Here is a 15,823-nt window from a genome sequence, read left to right on the forward strand (position 1 = left end):
TTTTATTCCCTTTTTTACCCTTTCTTCTCCTTTTTTTTTCTTTCCCCCCCGTTTTGCCCTCTTTTCCCCCTTCCCCCCTTTTATTCCTTCCTTCCCCCCCCCTTTTTTTTTTCTCTCCTTTTCTTCCTCTTCCCCCCCCCCCCCCCCCCCCCTTTCTGCCCGATTTTAACCAACAATGTTTTCTGCCCCCAAGCAGCCGGGGCGGTGCCGGGGCGGTGCCGGGGCGGTGCCGGGGCGGTGCCGGGGCGGTGCCGGGGCGGTGCCGGGGCGGTGCCGGGGCGGTGCCGGGGCGGTGCCGGGGGGGCTGCGGGCGGAGCGGTCCCGGGCCCGGCCCCTCCCCGGGGCGGCTCCGCGGCGGCGGAGGGAGCCGGGCTGGGCCGTTCCGCCTCTCTCGCTCTCTGCGTCCGTCCGTCCGTCCTCTCCGCGGGCTCGGGATGTCGGCGGGCGGCAGCCTGAGCACCATGCAGCGGCTGGTGGAGCAGCTGAAGCTGGAGGCGGCCGTGGAGAGGATCAAGGTGAGCCGGGGCGGGGGCAGACGAGCTGCTCCTGCCATTTCTCCCTCGTTTGTGCCCCTCGCCCGCCCTTGGAGCGAGTCGGGGGGCGAGGGGTGCGTGTGCCCTGGGGGGCTCCGAGCCCCGGCTCCCGGCCCGCGGGCGCGGCGGAGTCCGTGCCGTTCCGGGTGGAAGGGGCTGTGATCAATAATACAGCGGCACCTCATTAATTCTGCACGAGCGAGCGTGATAATCGTGAGCGGCTCCTCGCAGCGGAGCCAGCCGGCGGCCCCCGCCGCTGCGCGCGGGCGGGGTTTGCGCGGGGAGGCGGTGCGGGTTTGCACCGGGGAGAGCGGGCGGTTCTCTACGCACGCATGAGCCTTCTCCTGCTTGCAGATTTCCAGACAAAGGCAGGCTAACGGGGCGGTCCTGTCATCTGCCTTCTCCTAAGGTTTGGGTTTGTTTTATTTTGTTTTGTTTTTCCTGCTCTGGCAACCCGAATTCACCCCCGCAAACCTGTCCAAGGCAAGCTCTCGGTTCCCAGCAGGTCGGAGGGGGTGTCCAGCATAGGCTGTGAAGTGATGGAGGTCAAATTAGTTTGTATCCTGCGCTTTCCTCTTCTCTCAGCACCTCTGTGCATTCGCCGTGTTTCTCTGGCCAGTGACAAAACACCAGCTTCCTCAGTCTGATGACAGCACAAGTATAGTGAGCTGCAGAAACTTAGCTAATTGATTTAAAAACAATCTAGAATACCTTTTCTCACTATTCCCGTCCTGGGCTGTTGAAAATTTGAAGTGTCCATTGCAAGGTGAAACCACTATGGCTTTTGGACATCATCCCGACCCATTCATTAATGTTACTAAATTTTGTTAGTGAATACTGAATCGGCAGATGCTTGATTCACTAAAAGTGACTGTAGTTTATCACTGCAACAATGTGTGGGAATCTGTGAGAAATGGCGTGATGCAGAGTGGAAATGTAGGCTCCTGTGGCAAGAGGGACATTGTCTAACACACAAATGATTGACCAAACATATCTCTTGCTTTATACCACCAGCAACTCTGTTTCTGCTCATTTTGAGGAATATACCCTCTCCCTGCTTTTTTTGGGGGGCGGGGAGGGGTATAAAAGATAGAGTTTGTAGTTTATTGGGGGTTACTTTGTGGCAGTAACATATTCTGGAGCTGGACTTCTCAAGCCTGTGTCTTTATTATGGGTTTGCTTGTACTCCGGGGAGGCTTGGCCTTGATGAGGCCTCAGTATCATCTTTCTTGCAGCATTGTGCACAGCAGCCTCTTTCCAAGTCTGCTGTTCTAGGAACCCGTTCATGTCCTTTTATAATCACAAGTGAAATGATGCATGATTAAAAATGTGTCTTATAAAAAGCGTCATCTAGGGTTTCTCGACATGCAGTGTGAAAACAGTTACGATATATTCAGCTGGTGAAAAAACACTTAGATCAGTTTCAGCAGACACTGAGATAGGAGAAAATGTTGTTTTGGCTACTTTCAGTAGACAATGTGTTTTCAGACGGAAGCTGGATATGAAAGGATTTTGAAAAATACACCCCATACTACAAAGTTCCAATGGTGATTTTGTTTACCCTGCCAGCTGAAAAAGCAGGAACAGTATTTTCAGAAAGAGGAAACCAAGTAGGAAAGAAATACCCACACGTATCTTTCACGTAGGAGGCTGCCGCAAGAGCGCGTTTGTCCTGTGATGAAATATGGCAGAAACCCTTGTACTTTCTGTGTGAACTGGAAGAGTGAAGAATGTTATCAGGGCATAGGTAGGGCTAAGAGTAGGCAGATCTGTCCTAGAACAACAGTCTGCTGCCGTACAGGTAATTCTCACACAGATGCCGAAAATCAGGTTTGTGTCTGTCCAGGAGCACCAGGATATACATAGCTCAGTATGTGTTACAGCGAAGTGCAAGGAGAGGCAGTGAGGAACTGCTGCCTGCTGTGCTCATAGAGCAAGCCGTGCCCTGAACGACTCTCTGCTCATTTTCCCAGGAAAAAGAGCCATGCAGCCTTGGCCTGATCAGCGTTGGCAAGCGGCACCTCTGCCTGATAGCCGTGTGGTGCGTAGTGGGGTACCAGCAACAGGTCGGCATGGTGGTTGAGGCAAGGATGCTGATGCTGCAGGGGGTCCAAGGGGCTGGGCAGGGTGGGAGATATTTGCAGCCTCCGGAAAAAGGTTCTCAAGGAAGGGAGGAGTGACAAAGCCTGCTGACTCACAGGGATCCTTGCTGCAGATGCTTCATATAATCTGCTCAAGAGAACCTAGGAGGCTGTGGGAAAAATACTTCTTTTAACAACTCCCTGAAATGCTGACAGCTGCCAGGTAAATTTGGGCAGTTACCAGGATGAGTGTCCAGGAGGAGAGTTGGGAGGTGGTGAACAGGACAGCAGCGAAACAGCAAACGAAAGCACACACGTGCTAGGGCAGATTTCCCCCACACTTCCATATACTGTTAGATGGGATGGCCCAGAACCCAAATCCCATCAGGGCTCCTGGGTGGCCCATTCAGTCAGGAGGCTGGGAAGCGTGGATTGTCCTTCTGGCTCTTGTCCCTCTGCTGGCAACACTGTAAAGTTGTGAAGGAAGGAAAATCAGTGTTTCAGGAGTCCTGTGATGAAGGTAGAGGTGAGGTCAGAGGGGAACTTGTATTCCCACCAATATGCTCAGTATTTCCTTTTATAAAAGATGTAGCAGACAGCATGGATTTTGACAGTTCCCTGTGGTTGTTACCAACGAGTGTCTGAGAAATTGGGAATTCACCTATGTTTTCCTTCAAAAATACAGGCACATAACTGACTTGCTGTCCACAGGGAGAGCAGGGGAGTTCAGTGCTGGAGGCATCTTGCCTTTGGGTTCCTGGACTTGTTCTGCAGCTTTGGACTGTGCTCTTTGGGGGCTGATGTGTGGATTTGAAGCTCCCACTTCATTGCGAGGGGAAGGTGGCAATTTGGACTTAAAAAGCTTTTCATCCTCATCTTTTTGCTTTCATTCCTGGTGATGCTCTGTGTTGCTTAACAGTTTGGAAATGAAAATCCTTTTTATAAATTATCTGAGGATATCAGAGTTCAAATATAAACCTGAAAACAGTATAGTAGAGTGGAAAATATTGTGGTCATGGCCCTGTGCATTTTAATGAGGACAAATTCCACTGCACTTGCATCTCAGTCCTCTGCACTCTTCTGGCTCAGCACTGGCATAGTGTTTCATGCATGTTTCTTTGAAGCTTTGTCAATGTGCATCTGTGCTGATTTACTTTGTGTTTTAGAATCCAAGAGCTGACTTGGCTGCTCTCCAGCTCTGTTTGATAATGGTTCTTCAAGAGGAAATGCCTAATAGATGCTTGTGAATGAATTAGTTTCCTCTCTGGATTTGTTTTTCTTTTTCCTTTACACAGGTGTCTCAGGCAGCTGCAGAACTCCAGCAGTACTGTATGCAAAATGCTTGCAAAGACGCCTTGCTTGTTGGGGTTCCTGCGGGGAGCAATCCCTTTCGAGAACCCCGATCCTGTGCTCTACTCTGAAATCAGGTAATAAGGTCACAGATATCACAACAGCAACTCTGATTTGAAACTCAAGCCCTAGGAGGAGGGACAAGGACACACATAGAGATACTTGTTTGAATATCAAGTTCTTGGTAGCGAAGTTCATCACTTCCCCGCTGGCTCTACAAACTGTTTTCTGTTTCTTTTAGGTGTGGCGATTGAAGCATGTCTTTTTCCTGCAGCTCCTTCTAGAGGCATTTTGTTTATGAGTTGTTTTTTGTTTCCTTGGTCGTTTTTGTGTTTGAGCAACTCTAGGGTCATTAGCAGCATCCAAAATAATAAAAACAGTCTGTGAAACCTGTCTGTGTTTGACACAGCCAGACATAAAAGCCAGCCACGTACCCAGCTTTGAGAAGTAAGACAAAGCCCTGGTAGTTGCATGTGTTCTGACGACTAGCTCACAGCTTAAGCAAGACCTTGTTAAAATACATTTTAAAATACTCCCTAAACTCTGTCTGCCTTAGTGCTCTGCATTGCTTGTACCTGCGTAACACCTGCAGGGTGGGGGCGTGGGTGACCATCCAGCGTTTGCGCGTCTTTGGGATCCAATTCTGTGATTCCTGCTCTTGTCTCTCTCATCTGTCGCTGATATCAGTGATTGCAGCAGGAGGAAGAAAGGCTGTGTGTGCTAGTAGCCTTGGGCAGGATCACACCATAGCTTTTGTTGGAAAATCGTATTTCTTCTGCATGACAAAGAAAGGTGAAGTAGAGTATTCAGAAGGGGTTACTCTTCTTTAAAAGAAAAAATAAAAATAGTTCCTGCTAAAGAGCTGAAAAATCTACAGAGAGGAAGAACCACTGAATTCTGTTCTTTCTTTGAGAGTGCTATCAAAATGAAAATGAATGTTTTCTTTAGGGGCAGAATTTAAACTTGAAGTATGTGTAAAGTCTTCCCCTTCCTGCTGCCAGGGTTCCTGAGCTTGCAGTTGTGCTTATGCCTCATCAAGAGCACGGTTTTCATTGTTGCTACAAAGGTTTGACAAAACAGGGTTGAACCTGAAGAGAGAGAACAACTGAGCATGAGATGCTCTTCTGGAGAAACTTGGGTGGGGGTGAAAGCACAAGCAGATTTTTTTGATTTAGGTGCTACCCTTAATTCTTCCTGCAAATAAGGTAAAATTGATAGTGACTGTTGCATGTGTTCTTCTGTTACTGAAACAGCTTTTCTACTTTTTCTTTTTTGTGTCTCTCTGTATGTATGTATTTCTAGGATTAAAGTTTGATTGCATCATCCAGACAGGATACAAAATATTTTCTCAAGCAAGTTTGATAGTTAATTTATGATACTTTTAGAAATGCATAGTGCAGCCCAAGATGTCTTTAGTCATCTTTTGCTGATAGATCAATTATCTGGTTTATTATTATTTAGTTATCTTAGGATCATAAAAAGTGAAAGCAAAGTCGAAAAGCCAATTAAAAAAATGTACAAGACTTAAGGATGCCAACATCTAACAAAGGAAAGTGGTTATTCAGTTCTTCTCAGTGCAAAGGAGCTTGTGTGTTATAGTTTGTAGGAGAAAGGTATCAGCTTAGGAAGACAGCATTTAATAAACCTTTTTTCCTTCTTACAGGGAAGGTCGTCAGAGAGTTGCCTTCAAGCATGACCTGAATAACAACTGCCTCTCCTTCACAAGAAAAGTCTCTCTCTGTGTCTTAACTTCCGTGTGGCTAAAACAATGTCCTAATACTTATCTGTTTGTTCTTGTGTATCTGTACTTCACTATCTTTTGCTAATGTTCTTAAAGTTTTTTAATGTAACTCTTACTCTTTGCGTAATCGTCACCATTGTTACTACACTGTGCTAACTATACAAATATTACTTGAGAAGTTTACAATTTAGAAAAGAAAAACACATGAATTGTTACCAAATTGCTTACTCCTGTCTTGGTAAACTGTTACACTGGAATGATAGTAATTTTTCCAAAATAAAACATCCAAACAGTGAATTGTTAAAACATAAAACTAAATGCTGTTAGTACTGAAGTAATATTCTCGGGGCGAATTTTGCTTCTGTTAGCAAGACCTGGAACCAATTTTTTTCAAGTCCGTAAATGGCACATATTGGAAACTGCTGCACGCAGTGTGCAGCACAGCCTTGACTCTTAAGGCATGATTCTTACAAGACTTCTAATCTGTAATACTTCCCCTAATTTGTATTTGTAAAGGTACTGCTGTGGTGGAATTTCCTTGACATGTTTAAAATGTGACCAGACACTAAAAACCCACCCAAAGCACCCAAAGGTAGTTGTGCATGCGTAATTGTCAAGGTTTGCAATACACGAAACTCACTAAAATGTGCTTGGTCATTTGCCTTGAGTTTTTTACAGAGCACTTTTACAAGGACAACTAACTTTTTTAATAGGTTTTAAATTTTGTCTACTTTCTATTGTTTGTATTAATCTTTTAGCAGTTTGGAAATAAAATTCCTTTCCCTACTGGCTTTGAAGTCATTGTTTAATTGTAACAAAGAGCAGATATTGCAAGGAAGAGGATGCTTTGATTTTGCAGTGGGAGGGGAGGCCTCAAGCTATTCGTCTTTTTGGGAAGAGAAGGTTGTTGTTGGATTTTTAGAAAATCTGTCTTATTAATAGAAAAATCCTATTTATAGCTATTTACCATTTTTGTGGTAAACAGTAACAATGTTATCAGGCTCCCTCACACATTTTGAAACTGTAAGGAAGGAGTTTGCAATCCGAGCATTTCATTTTCATTAATGTTAACTGGAACGGGGCAATGAGTGTCCTACAGGCAGTTCGGTCTTTGTCAAAAGATTTTCATGCTTGCTGTCCTGCAGGAAGACACTGAAATGAGAGTCATAATACTGCCAATACGTATTGTGCCTCTAAATACAGAAGAGAACATCCTTAAGAACTGTTCTTCACTCTGGCTTCCTTTCATTGTCAGCTATTTGAATATGGCAGTTTTTCTTTTAGTACTGGACACACAGCAGGCACTGCAGAAGGCCAGAGTAAGCATGGTTTTTCTTATTTGCACAGAGGTGATCAGAGGCTCAGGCTGAGGTCAAAACACTCAAGTCAGGGAGGGAGAGGGACGAGTGTGTGCATCAAATGCCTTTGAACGGCCAGCAGCTGCCTGCTGGCCACTCCCTCTCAGGCAAGCCCTTTGTATTTTTTTTACCTCCTGCAATAAAACCTCTCCCCTGTCCCCACATCTGTTTCTCTCCCCAGGCCCCACTGCTGCATACGCTTTCCTGCTTAGCGTCTTCACTTGGGGCTTGGGTTCTGGAGTGACTGCTGAGCTGGCATAAGGAGCTGTTAAATTACAGTGTGCAGGAGAGAGCAGCCACTACTGACCAGCCAGCTGCTGTTGTCTCTTGGCGTCCCTGCCCAGCTCCTCGTGGTATCCTTCAGCTGGAGCACCATGGTTGGCACGTGTCGGAGGAGCAGCCCTGTGAGCATACTGCAGGTCCTGGCTGCGTCCAGGTCTTGCACCATCAGCAGACAGAAAGACCTGTGCAGCAGTTGTGAGACGGATTGGGAGCACTCCGCCCTGGTGTACCTGCGAGCGTGGTGGTGATTCTGCAGTTCCGTGGCAGGAACATATGGATACCAGTCTCTTCAGAGCAGGGTGCTTGCCGCACCCCTTTGCTCACAGGGCTGCGTGCAGCTGAGCTGCTGGGTACAAGCAGGAAAAGGCATGACAGCAATGCCACCTCTGCCCTCCAAAGGCATGGTCTGTGACAAAAGTCAGGCATTGGAACAAGCTCCAGAACAGGGTTGGTTGGTGTTGGGGCTCTTGGGTTCCTGTGACGAGTCAGTGTTATGAAGTGTGCCACTGCTGGTTATTTTGTGTTGGCTAAATGAAGTAGCCTCATCTTAGCAGCTCAGCCTTTGCAGGTCCGCTTTTTTGAGGTAACTAAGGAACCTGACAAATGAGCCTGAGCAGCTGTCTGCTTCTGTAGGCAGCAGAGCAGGGTGTCTCTTACCTGCCCACTCAACGGGACAATGTCTTGTCTCCAGCTGCAGGTGTCCCTGGGCCTGCACTGCTTTGCTGAACTGAATACTGGGATGGCTTAGACAGGGGCAAGCATCACATTTTGCTGCCCCCACTCTTAACAGGTGTAATCTGCAGTGGGGTGGACAACAAGGTCTCAGCTTCCTTTACCAAAGAGCATCCAAGAGGGCTGTCTGCTGAGGTCTCAACTCTCCACACACTGCACAGAGGCCTTCACACCAGTCTCATGGCAGCAGGTCCCACAGGATGGAAGGAAACTGAGCGCACACATCCATACACTAAGTGCCTGGCACGAGCAACAAGGCCCCGTTTTCTCCCTGTCATCTCTCACAGACCATCAGCAAGGCTGTCCTCCATCTACAGGTGCCACCTGCCCGCTCACTAAGCAGTTTGCAAATTTGATCCAGGAACTAAGTGTCCCCACTCACTGATGGAGGACTGGTGATTAATTTTTGTATTGCATCTTTTTGTCTGAGAATTAGTTGCTTCCTAACTCTTCTTAGTTATAGATATTTGGCCGGGGGGGAGCAGGGGGAGGAAGTGCATCTTTATAGTGCAATAGTAATTTTCCTCCACATTAAACAGATGAGAAGAGGGGGCAGAATGTAACGTGATAAATTTATCAATGTGTATGCATCTGTAAGAGGCTGAGAGTCATAAGTAAATACAGTAAAAAATGACTGGTCATTGCAAGCCCTTTTCCTTATTTTCCACTATGTCGCCAGTAACTAACTGCACACTGACATTTTTTCTGCCTAATGGAAACTTAATGTAGACAGCACTTGAATTTTCTTTACTTATTTAATGTAGGCACTATGCCTGTGTTTTCTAAGCGATCTCTAGGTTATCTGAGCTGGGCTTTCATGACTGTTCACGTGAAAGTTCTGGTGTCAGCCTTTCCCTGTGGGAAAGGAGGACATAAATACATAGCTTGGCAGTGGCAGCTATAATTTTGTCCACTGTGGTCATCTGTAACTGAAGCCTTGTAGAGCTGCACTCTTAAAAGAACAGATTCCTGGGCCTGGCAATCGGGGAGACAGTTCTGAAAAACAGAGCCAAACCCATGATGAAAAGAGATGTAAAATAGTTAGGTCAAGTGACCACAAAAATGGGCCAGAAATAGTAAGTAAACTGCAATTTTTATTTAAGTCTTTCTCTTATTCTGGGCAAAATAGGAAAATGCTGGCTTGTTTGCAATTCTGCTAAAAGTCTTTTTATGTTACACTTGAAAGGTGTTTTCTAAAGTCTTTCAAACAATTTGGGTACAAATAATGTGGGGATATTACTGTGAACTAAAATTGCTGTTAGTGCTGTCATCATAGCTTTTAGGAATTCTTAGCTAAAAGTCAGCACTCCATTTTCTCTGAGAGACCAAAGCTTTCTCCACTAAGCGCTGATTTTATTTATCCAAATAGTGAATATGCGCTTAATGAAGGCTCAGTGTCAAGAAAGTATTTTACTGCAAGCATAAACCATAAACGTGGTGGCTTTTTTCTTTTTTTCTTTCTGTTATTGCATCAAACTTAAAAAGATCGTGAGTTTGAAAACTGCATCATCTCAGCTGAAGGCCACTGAACAGACACTGATATTCTGGAGCTGGCAGGCATGTCTGTGCAAAAACCATGTGTGCATTCCTGCAGCAGAATGGAGTTAACTGTCTACCATTGCTCCCACACATGTTTCCAGTTTCATAGCCAAATCTTTTGATGGAAAGTGAGGGTTCAGGTGCTCTTCTATCCTCTGTCTTCTGTAGCTTGCAATTAAGATGCCAATTTTTTTTTTAAACTCTTACCCCTTCCAGCTGTAGCCTACAATATCTGGCACTGCCTCCCAGATGACTCTCATCTCCCTACTTGCCGATGCACTGTAGCAGGCTGAAAAACGTGGATGCCAACAAATGGCCTCCACCAGATTATGCACAGAGCTAGGGTCACAGCTTAGTTATCTGAATCAAATCTATTAGAATTGTCAATTTCAACGTATCTTTCACATGTGGTCCATAAAACAAATAACAGGTTCTTTTTGTAGCTTGATTATGATTAAAGGCAGTTCAGGAAGTCATCACATGGTTTCTAAAGGAGCTGTCAGAAGGAAAGAAGTGGAACTGAGCCCGAGGGACAAATAAAAAGGGTCACAGCTGTAAGTGCAAGAAAGCCCTAAAACTTTATGAGCAGCCTTGAGATTCCAGCAGATCTAGTCCATCTTTAAGTCTGGAAAGCTGCATGCTCAGGGAGAAAACATAGGTGCCTTGAAAACTCTATGAGCTTCAGTGTCTGGTATTTTTCATTTATATTTTATTTTTGTATAAAGAGTGATAAAGTACCTTTATATCACCCATGAGAATGAACAGAGAAGCAGTAATTCTCCAGGTTCAAGGAACTAGTTTGTTTAATAAAATTTTAAAAACATACAAAGAATCCTGAATTAGGAAGGATTCCCAAAACCTTATTTATCCCTAAAAATGAACAACAAAAAAAAGAATTTAATTTATTTCCCTTCAAAGAGTTTAAGATTTTAAAAAATTATGTGTAGTATGCAAATCCCCATCTATTCAAAAGAATTTAAGACGTGTTTGTCCATCCCTTCTTCCAGGGACTCTTTCATATGTCAATCTCCTTTTTTTGAACTCTGATACTTCTGCAAATTCTGAATCTGGAAAAGAAGTGGAAAGAGGAGATATGTATGATAAACTACGAATACAACATGTATGCAGGTTTAACTATGTGTTTCTCAGAAGCAGCAACAGACTTCAGTTTTAACCACTATGCTCTGTATGAAAAGTATCAACTGCCATAAAATTTAACACGCACAGATTGATATTAACTACTACTTACTACTACTGATCAGTTTTATGCATATCACCCTGTAAAAATAATACAGGACCTTATACAAAATAAATACATCAACCTGCACTATACTTAACCACAATATTTCAGTAAGGGTTTTAATGCTTATTTCTACTTCATTTATATTACACTCAGTACTATTCAGTAATTGTAAAAGTTAATTCTTTTTAACCGGAGACAAGTTCATGTTTCTAAGTTGTTTAAAAAAGCTACTCATTTCCTTATTCAAAATAAGTCACTGTAGGAAAATTCTGTTTAGTCTTTTCAAAAGGTATTGTCAGAAAACTTTAACACTGACCTAAGAATTTCATCCTTAGGTCAGTGTTAAAGGCTGAAGAAGGTCATTGAAGCCTGAAGAAATCCCTGGGAGTTTCCAATGTGTCTTTTTAACTTCACTCTGTACAGATTTCTAAAACATGGGATTTCACATTTCTTAAATTTGGGACTTCAGAAGGTTTTCACTGTATTAAGGTGTTTTTTTGTATTAGCATGCACAACTATTTCATATACTTATTTTTCTCCTGACTAATAAATAATAAAATAAAATAAGCCTATTCCAAAATCTAAAGCAAAAATCACTTTTCTGTTTTTTTATTTGATTCAGATTTAAGTATACCTTTGCCCTACTGGGCAGGAGTATTACAGAAAGATTATCAGTAGGAGATCACAGTGTTTTCAGAATACTGTAAAATGTGGTACCAGAAGAATCTTCCCTGACCTCTACTGAAACTACTTTATCTATAATTTTATACTGCCAGTGCCAGTTACAGGTTACTGAAATACTGTTAACTACACAGCAATATTCCAGGTCTCAATTTTAATCTCAATGGAGAGGCAACAGGTCTGTCCAGATTTTCTGTATGAACATTTTAATTTACATAGGCTGAAAATTAAAAGCAGTTCCCCATATCCAATTAACTTTTCCTCTCTTTACTTCCATAATTGCCTTAAGCAGCCCATGAAACATAATGATATCAGTGTTACTTGTGTTTCAATGAATGAGTCTGATCCAATTAGTGAAAACATTTTAAATCTGAGCTGACCTTGCTGTACCACCAAGAGACAGGCAGCAACAGAGAAAACATAGATTAAATCATCTGTTCTAGGAGTTAGGCACTTTATTTAAGAAACTTAATCTTGGACTTTTAAAGAATGTGCCACCTCACCTATAGGGAAGGAGCAGAATTAAATACTACAATATACAATACAGGAATACTTAGTCTGACAAGGACTAGTGACACTTTCTTACTTTTAAGACTCCATGGATATGTATTATGGCTTATCAAAAAACGTCTCAAGCTAACTATATTTGAGAAAGTAAACCAAGGATAAGAAAACTACAAAAAAAGAGAAGCCTGAAGCTTTTATATAAGAACTGTACACACAGGGTAAACCAAGTTTTGAAGTACACACTATACTATCTATTTGAAGAACTATGCTTTGGAAGTATTTCAAGATGGAGAGTTTAGCCCTGGAGACATTAGCTAAAAAAAATATTCCAAGAATAAGAGAACTGTATGAAACAAACTTAGGAAGTTGTCAGAGTGAAATTCTTACTCCATTAACACCAACAGCAAAACACAGCCATTAGTAGTACCTAAATTTCACACTCTGAATTTGCTGAATCTACTTTTTGTCCTTTAGAGAAAATACTTTCTAGTCTTTTCTTCCCCCTTTTGTCCAAACCTATGTTTACAAAATAATCTTTCCCAGAACTTTTAGAATAATTTTGGCATGTTTATTATGCACATTTCAGACACTGTCAAAGAGAGAAGAGCTGAAGCTTACAATATCGGAGAACTACACTTTCCAATATTTTACCAAGGAAAAATAATGGCAGTAACAGAGTTGTTTTTTTTTTTTAATATTCTTTATGGCCAAAACAGAAAATAAATTTTTAGAAACCTTTTACCACAGAAGAAAGATATATATGCAAGTAAGTTTTTTAGTAAAGAAAACATGCAACTGTTGGGTTGGATTGGATTTAACAACTATTTGAAAAAATAGAAAATCTAGTCTTACAGATACTCCTGTTTCCAGTCGAATTACAAACAGAATTTCAGCAAATTCTGCTTGCTTTGGACATACCTGTTGTATATTTTTCTTTTGTCCATAAGAACGGTGGACTTTGTTTCCTCTTTCCTTTAGATTCTCTACCTGTTTGGTGAAAATTCAGACTTTGAAGCTCGTCTGGGTCAACAAAGAAATCAGAAAGAAAACCATCAGATGAAAACAAATCACATGGGCCTGTGGATGAAGAGTCATTCCATGGGGTCTGATCAATCAGAATTTCTGTGTTCTTCAATGTTGTGTCTCTAAATTCTTCTAGAAAACTCTTAGAGCTTCCCTGAGGTGCATAGTCACTGCAAGTTGCAAAGAAATCCTCTTTTTCAGAGTTTTTGGAAGAATGATCAGAGCTGTAGTGTGTCCTGAAAGGCTGTCGTTGAACATGAAGAGAATTCGTAACATCTAGAGGAGCAAAATCTTCACAGTCCTTTGGCACAGCAAAGAAATTCTGCTTCCTCCCCATAATTGCTTCTGAAGAACATGATTTCTTCTGCATATAGCTTGGAAGATCAGAGTCAAAAAAACGCTGATGATGACTCAATGGAGGAATTATGGCTTCAGAATTCATATGAGATGGTCCTGGTAGAGAAAAATTTGAACATTCTGTTTAGAGAATGAAAAATTAGCTTATTTTCTATACTTTACAGACAACTGAGATGCCATTGAGCATTTCAGTTGCAGTCTGTCTCCTTGGAATAACTGACCTTTCTATGATTAGAAGATAAAGATTCTAATACACTCAGATTTTCACTTGGTTTCAGAGACACATTTTCCTAGTAATTCAAGATACTACCTGCGCTGTTTTGTGCCTTACCAAGCAGCTCTAAAGACTTATGATTTTGTTGATAATCTGGACAGAATGTTTTGACGTTATTCTGGTTTTCTGGGGGTGATGCACCTTTCACTGATGTTTCTAGTGGAGCAGCAGTATTTAGGCTGTATGAACATGTCATGTCAGTAAAATGCTGAAACCAAAAAAAAAGATACTTGAGGAGTGTTTATACTACATGTCTGCACTGTCAAATATGAAAAGTTAAACTAGTTGTTAGGATTCTAAGATGTATAATTTTTTTGTTTACTGGAAAGAAAAAAAAAAAGACTTAACAATACAGGAGAAGCATGTACAGTAGACAATGTGCCACCTGTCTTAAATCTATAAACAGAGTAATAGCCTGTCTCTTGAAACACAGGAAAATCAATACCTTAGTATACTTTATTCTCTCTCATTATTCCAGGACCATGGGAAGTAGTGTCTGCAATGGATTGGTGCATATCATACACCACAGAGGAATTAAACTGATGAGATCTTTTTGTGTTTTTCAGTCAGTAAACATGGGTTTACACATGTGCAGTTATTACAATAACATGCACAACTTGATATTCAGTGCCCAAATATCTGTTCACTTGCTCCTTCGCCTTAACTGAATGCTTATGATGTGGAAGTTTGTCCTCCCATTTTCTTGACTGATAAAAGCTGTGCATTTTTTATCTAATTAGATGACTCTAATCAGTCTTTAATTTTCCCAGACTTGGACCAACTGAAACACAATTCTAGCTGCAGAGTGGATACTTTATGGAATTGTTCATCTTAACCTCTAGGGCTCTTTCAAATGCTTAGTACTATGAATTTGTAAGAGTAAGGAGACAGGAGGGAGGGAGGGAGGAAGGAAAGAAGGAAGGAAGGAAGAAAGGGAGGGAGGGAGGAGTGAAGAGAGAGAGGGAGGACAGAAGTCCTGGAAATTCTTAATTGGAAAAGGTTTCTTATATTAGGGAAACATATAAGCTTGTATGCTGATACAATACTTGATACAATGAAGCTTGAAGAAGCTGATCACATGAGTATATTTCCAGTTAAAGAAATATTCTAATCATCTTCACACAAACATAATGGTGACTTGACAAAATCTGCTGAGAATTAGTTGGCTCAACATTTTAGCCATTCTTTAGCATATGATTCATTCTTAAATTATACCAGCAAATGTGCATGTAGCTTCAGATTAAAAAAAAACTGTATTACAACAGTGCAAAAAGATTGATCTAAGACATAACTTAATTTTGTCCAACCTTTAAAACTTTTTTTGGAACCTCTGGCAGAAGTCCCTGAAGTTCATCAAAGCTTGCAAGAAACAACCTGTTCAGCGGAGATCCCTTCTTTAACATAAACTGAGCAACCAGAGGGTTGATACATGGAAAAGTAAGGAGGCATTTCTCTGTCTGGAAATGGAAATTATATTTTGTTAGATTGATATCTGACAAACCTTTTTTTCCCCTTTTTTCTGTTTCTACAGAGTGACAGTCCTATAAATAGGTCATACAGTATATCATAGAAATAGAGCTTTCAAACAGCGCATTTTTATAGCCCCACAAAACTTTTTTTTACTATAGATGTCACAGTGTATCAGTTTTGCAAAAGAGTAAGTTCTGTGTAATAGTTTGATAAAAAGCAGGCAGAGTCTAAAAGATGTTTCTATTGTAATGGATGAAACCAGTGAATCACATAAACTTGATTTTAAAATGTGTTACCAGCTTTACCATTTATTCTCCATTTTGAAGAGAATTACCTAAGTCAAGATAAACTGACAAGTCTGGTTTTGTTTTAGAAAAGTTACATTTGTGAACAGCAATAAGACAAGTGCCAAAAGCAGGAGTTGCTAGGGGGAGGCTGAATGTCACACAGAGGGCAGCAAGTTGAGAGCTGTACCATTCTAAGAATGTCAGCTTCCAGTTCCTGACTTTCATAAAGCTCTGCACTCAACAGATGCCAGGATCTAACACCTTTAACAGAGACAAAATACAATCAATGATTCCTCTCAGGTTTTTTACCAGTATCCTTAATCTCTAAATTGGAAAACCTATAATCCAATATCCCGCACTTGAAA

The 15,823-nt window shown here is 41.9% G+C and overlaps 2 protein-coding genes across 2 annotated transcripts in view; one reads left to right on the top strand and one right to left on the bottom strand.

Moving 5' to 3' along the window:
* Positions 1-420: 420 nt before the first annotated feature.
* Positions 421-6,394, top strand: GNG10 (G protein subunit gamma 10). Its single transcript, XM_068422425.1, has 3 exons — positions 421-515; positions 3,910-4,041; positions 5,628-6,394. The coding sequence occupies exons 1-2, from the start codon at positions 435-437 to the stop codon at positions 4,033-4,035; spliced, it is 207 nt and encodes a 68-aa protein (XP_068278526.1). The 5' UTR covers positions 421-434; the 3' UTR covers positions 4,036-4,041; positions 5,628-6,394.
* Positions 6,395-10,582: 4,188 nt separating this feature from the next.
* The window catches only part of SHOC1 (shortage in chiasmata 1), a 62,211-nt gene continuing 56,970 nt past the window's right edge, over positions 10,583-15,823 (bottom strand). The window contains exons 25-28 of the mRNA XM_068423910.1: positions 15,009-15,158; positions 13,738-13,909; positions 12,966-13,523; positions 10,583-10,683 (exon numbers count right to left, since the gene is read on the bottom strand). Coding sequence (XP_068280011.1) covers positions 10,583-10,683; positions 12,966-13,523; positions 13,738-13,909; positions 15,009-15,158 — 981 coding nt within the window. The remainder of the gene's footprint in view (positions 10,684-12,965; positions 13,524-13,737; positions 13,910-15,008; positions 15,159-15,823) is intronic.

Source organism: Nyctibius grandis, chromosome Z (assembly GCF_013368605.1).
Source record: "Nyctibius grandis isolate bNycGra1 chromosome Z, bNycGra1.pri, whole genome shotgun sequence".
In the NCBI taxonomy this organism is placed as follows: Eukaryota; Metazoa; Chordata; class Aves; order Nyctibiiformes; family Nyctibiidae; genus Nyctibius; species Nyctibius grandis.

Coding starts and splice junctions, on each gene's coding strand:
- GNG10 (XM_068422425.1), top strand. CDS start 435: ATGTCGGCGGGCGGCAGCCTGAGCACCATGCAGCGGCTGGTGGAGCAG. Junction 516..3,909: donor CGGCCGTGGAGAGGATCAAG/GTGAGCCGGGGC, acceptor TCCTTTACACAG/GTGTCTCAGGCAGCTGCAGA.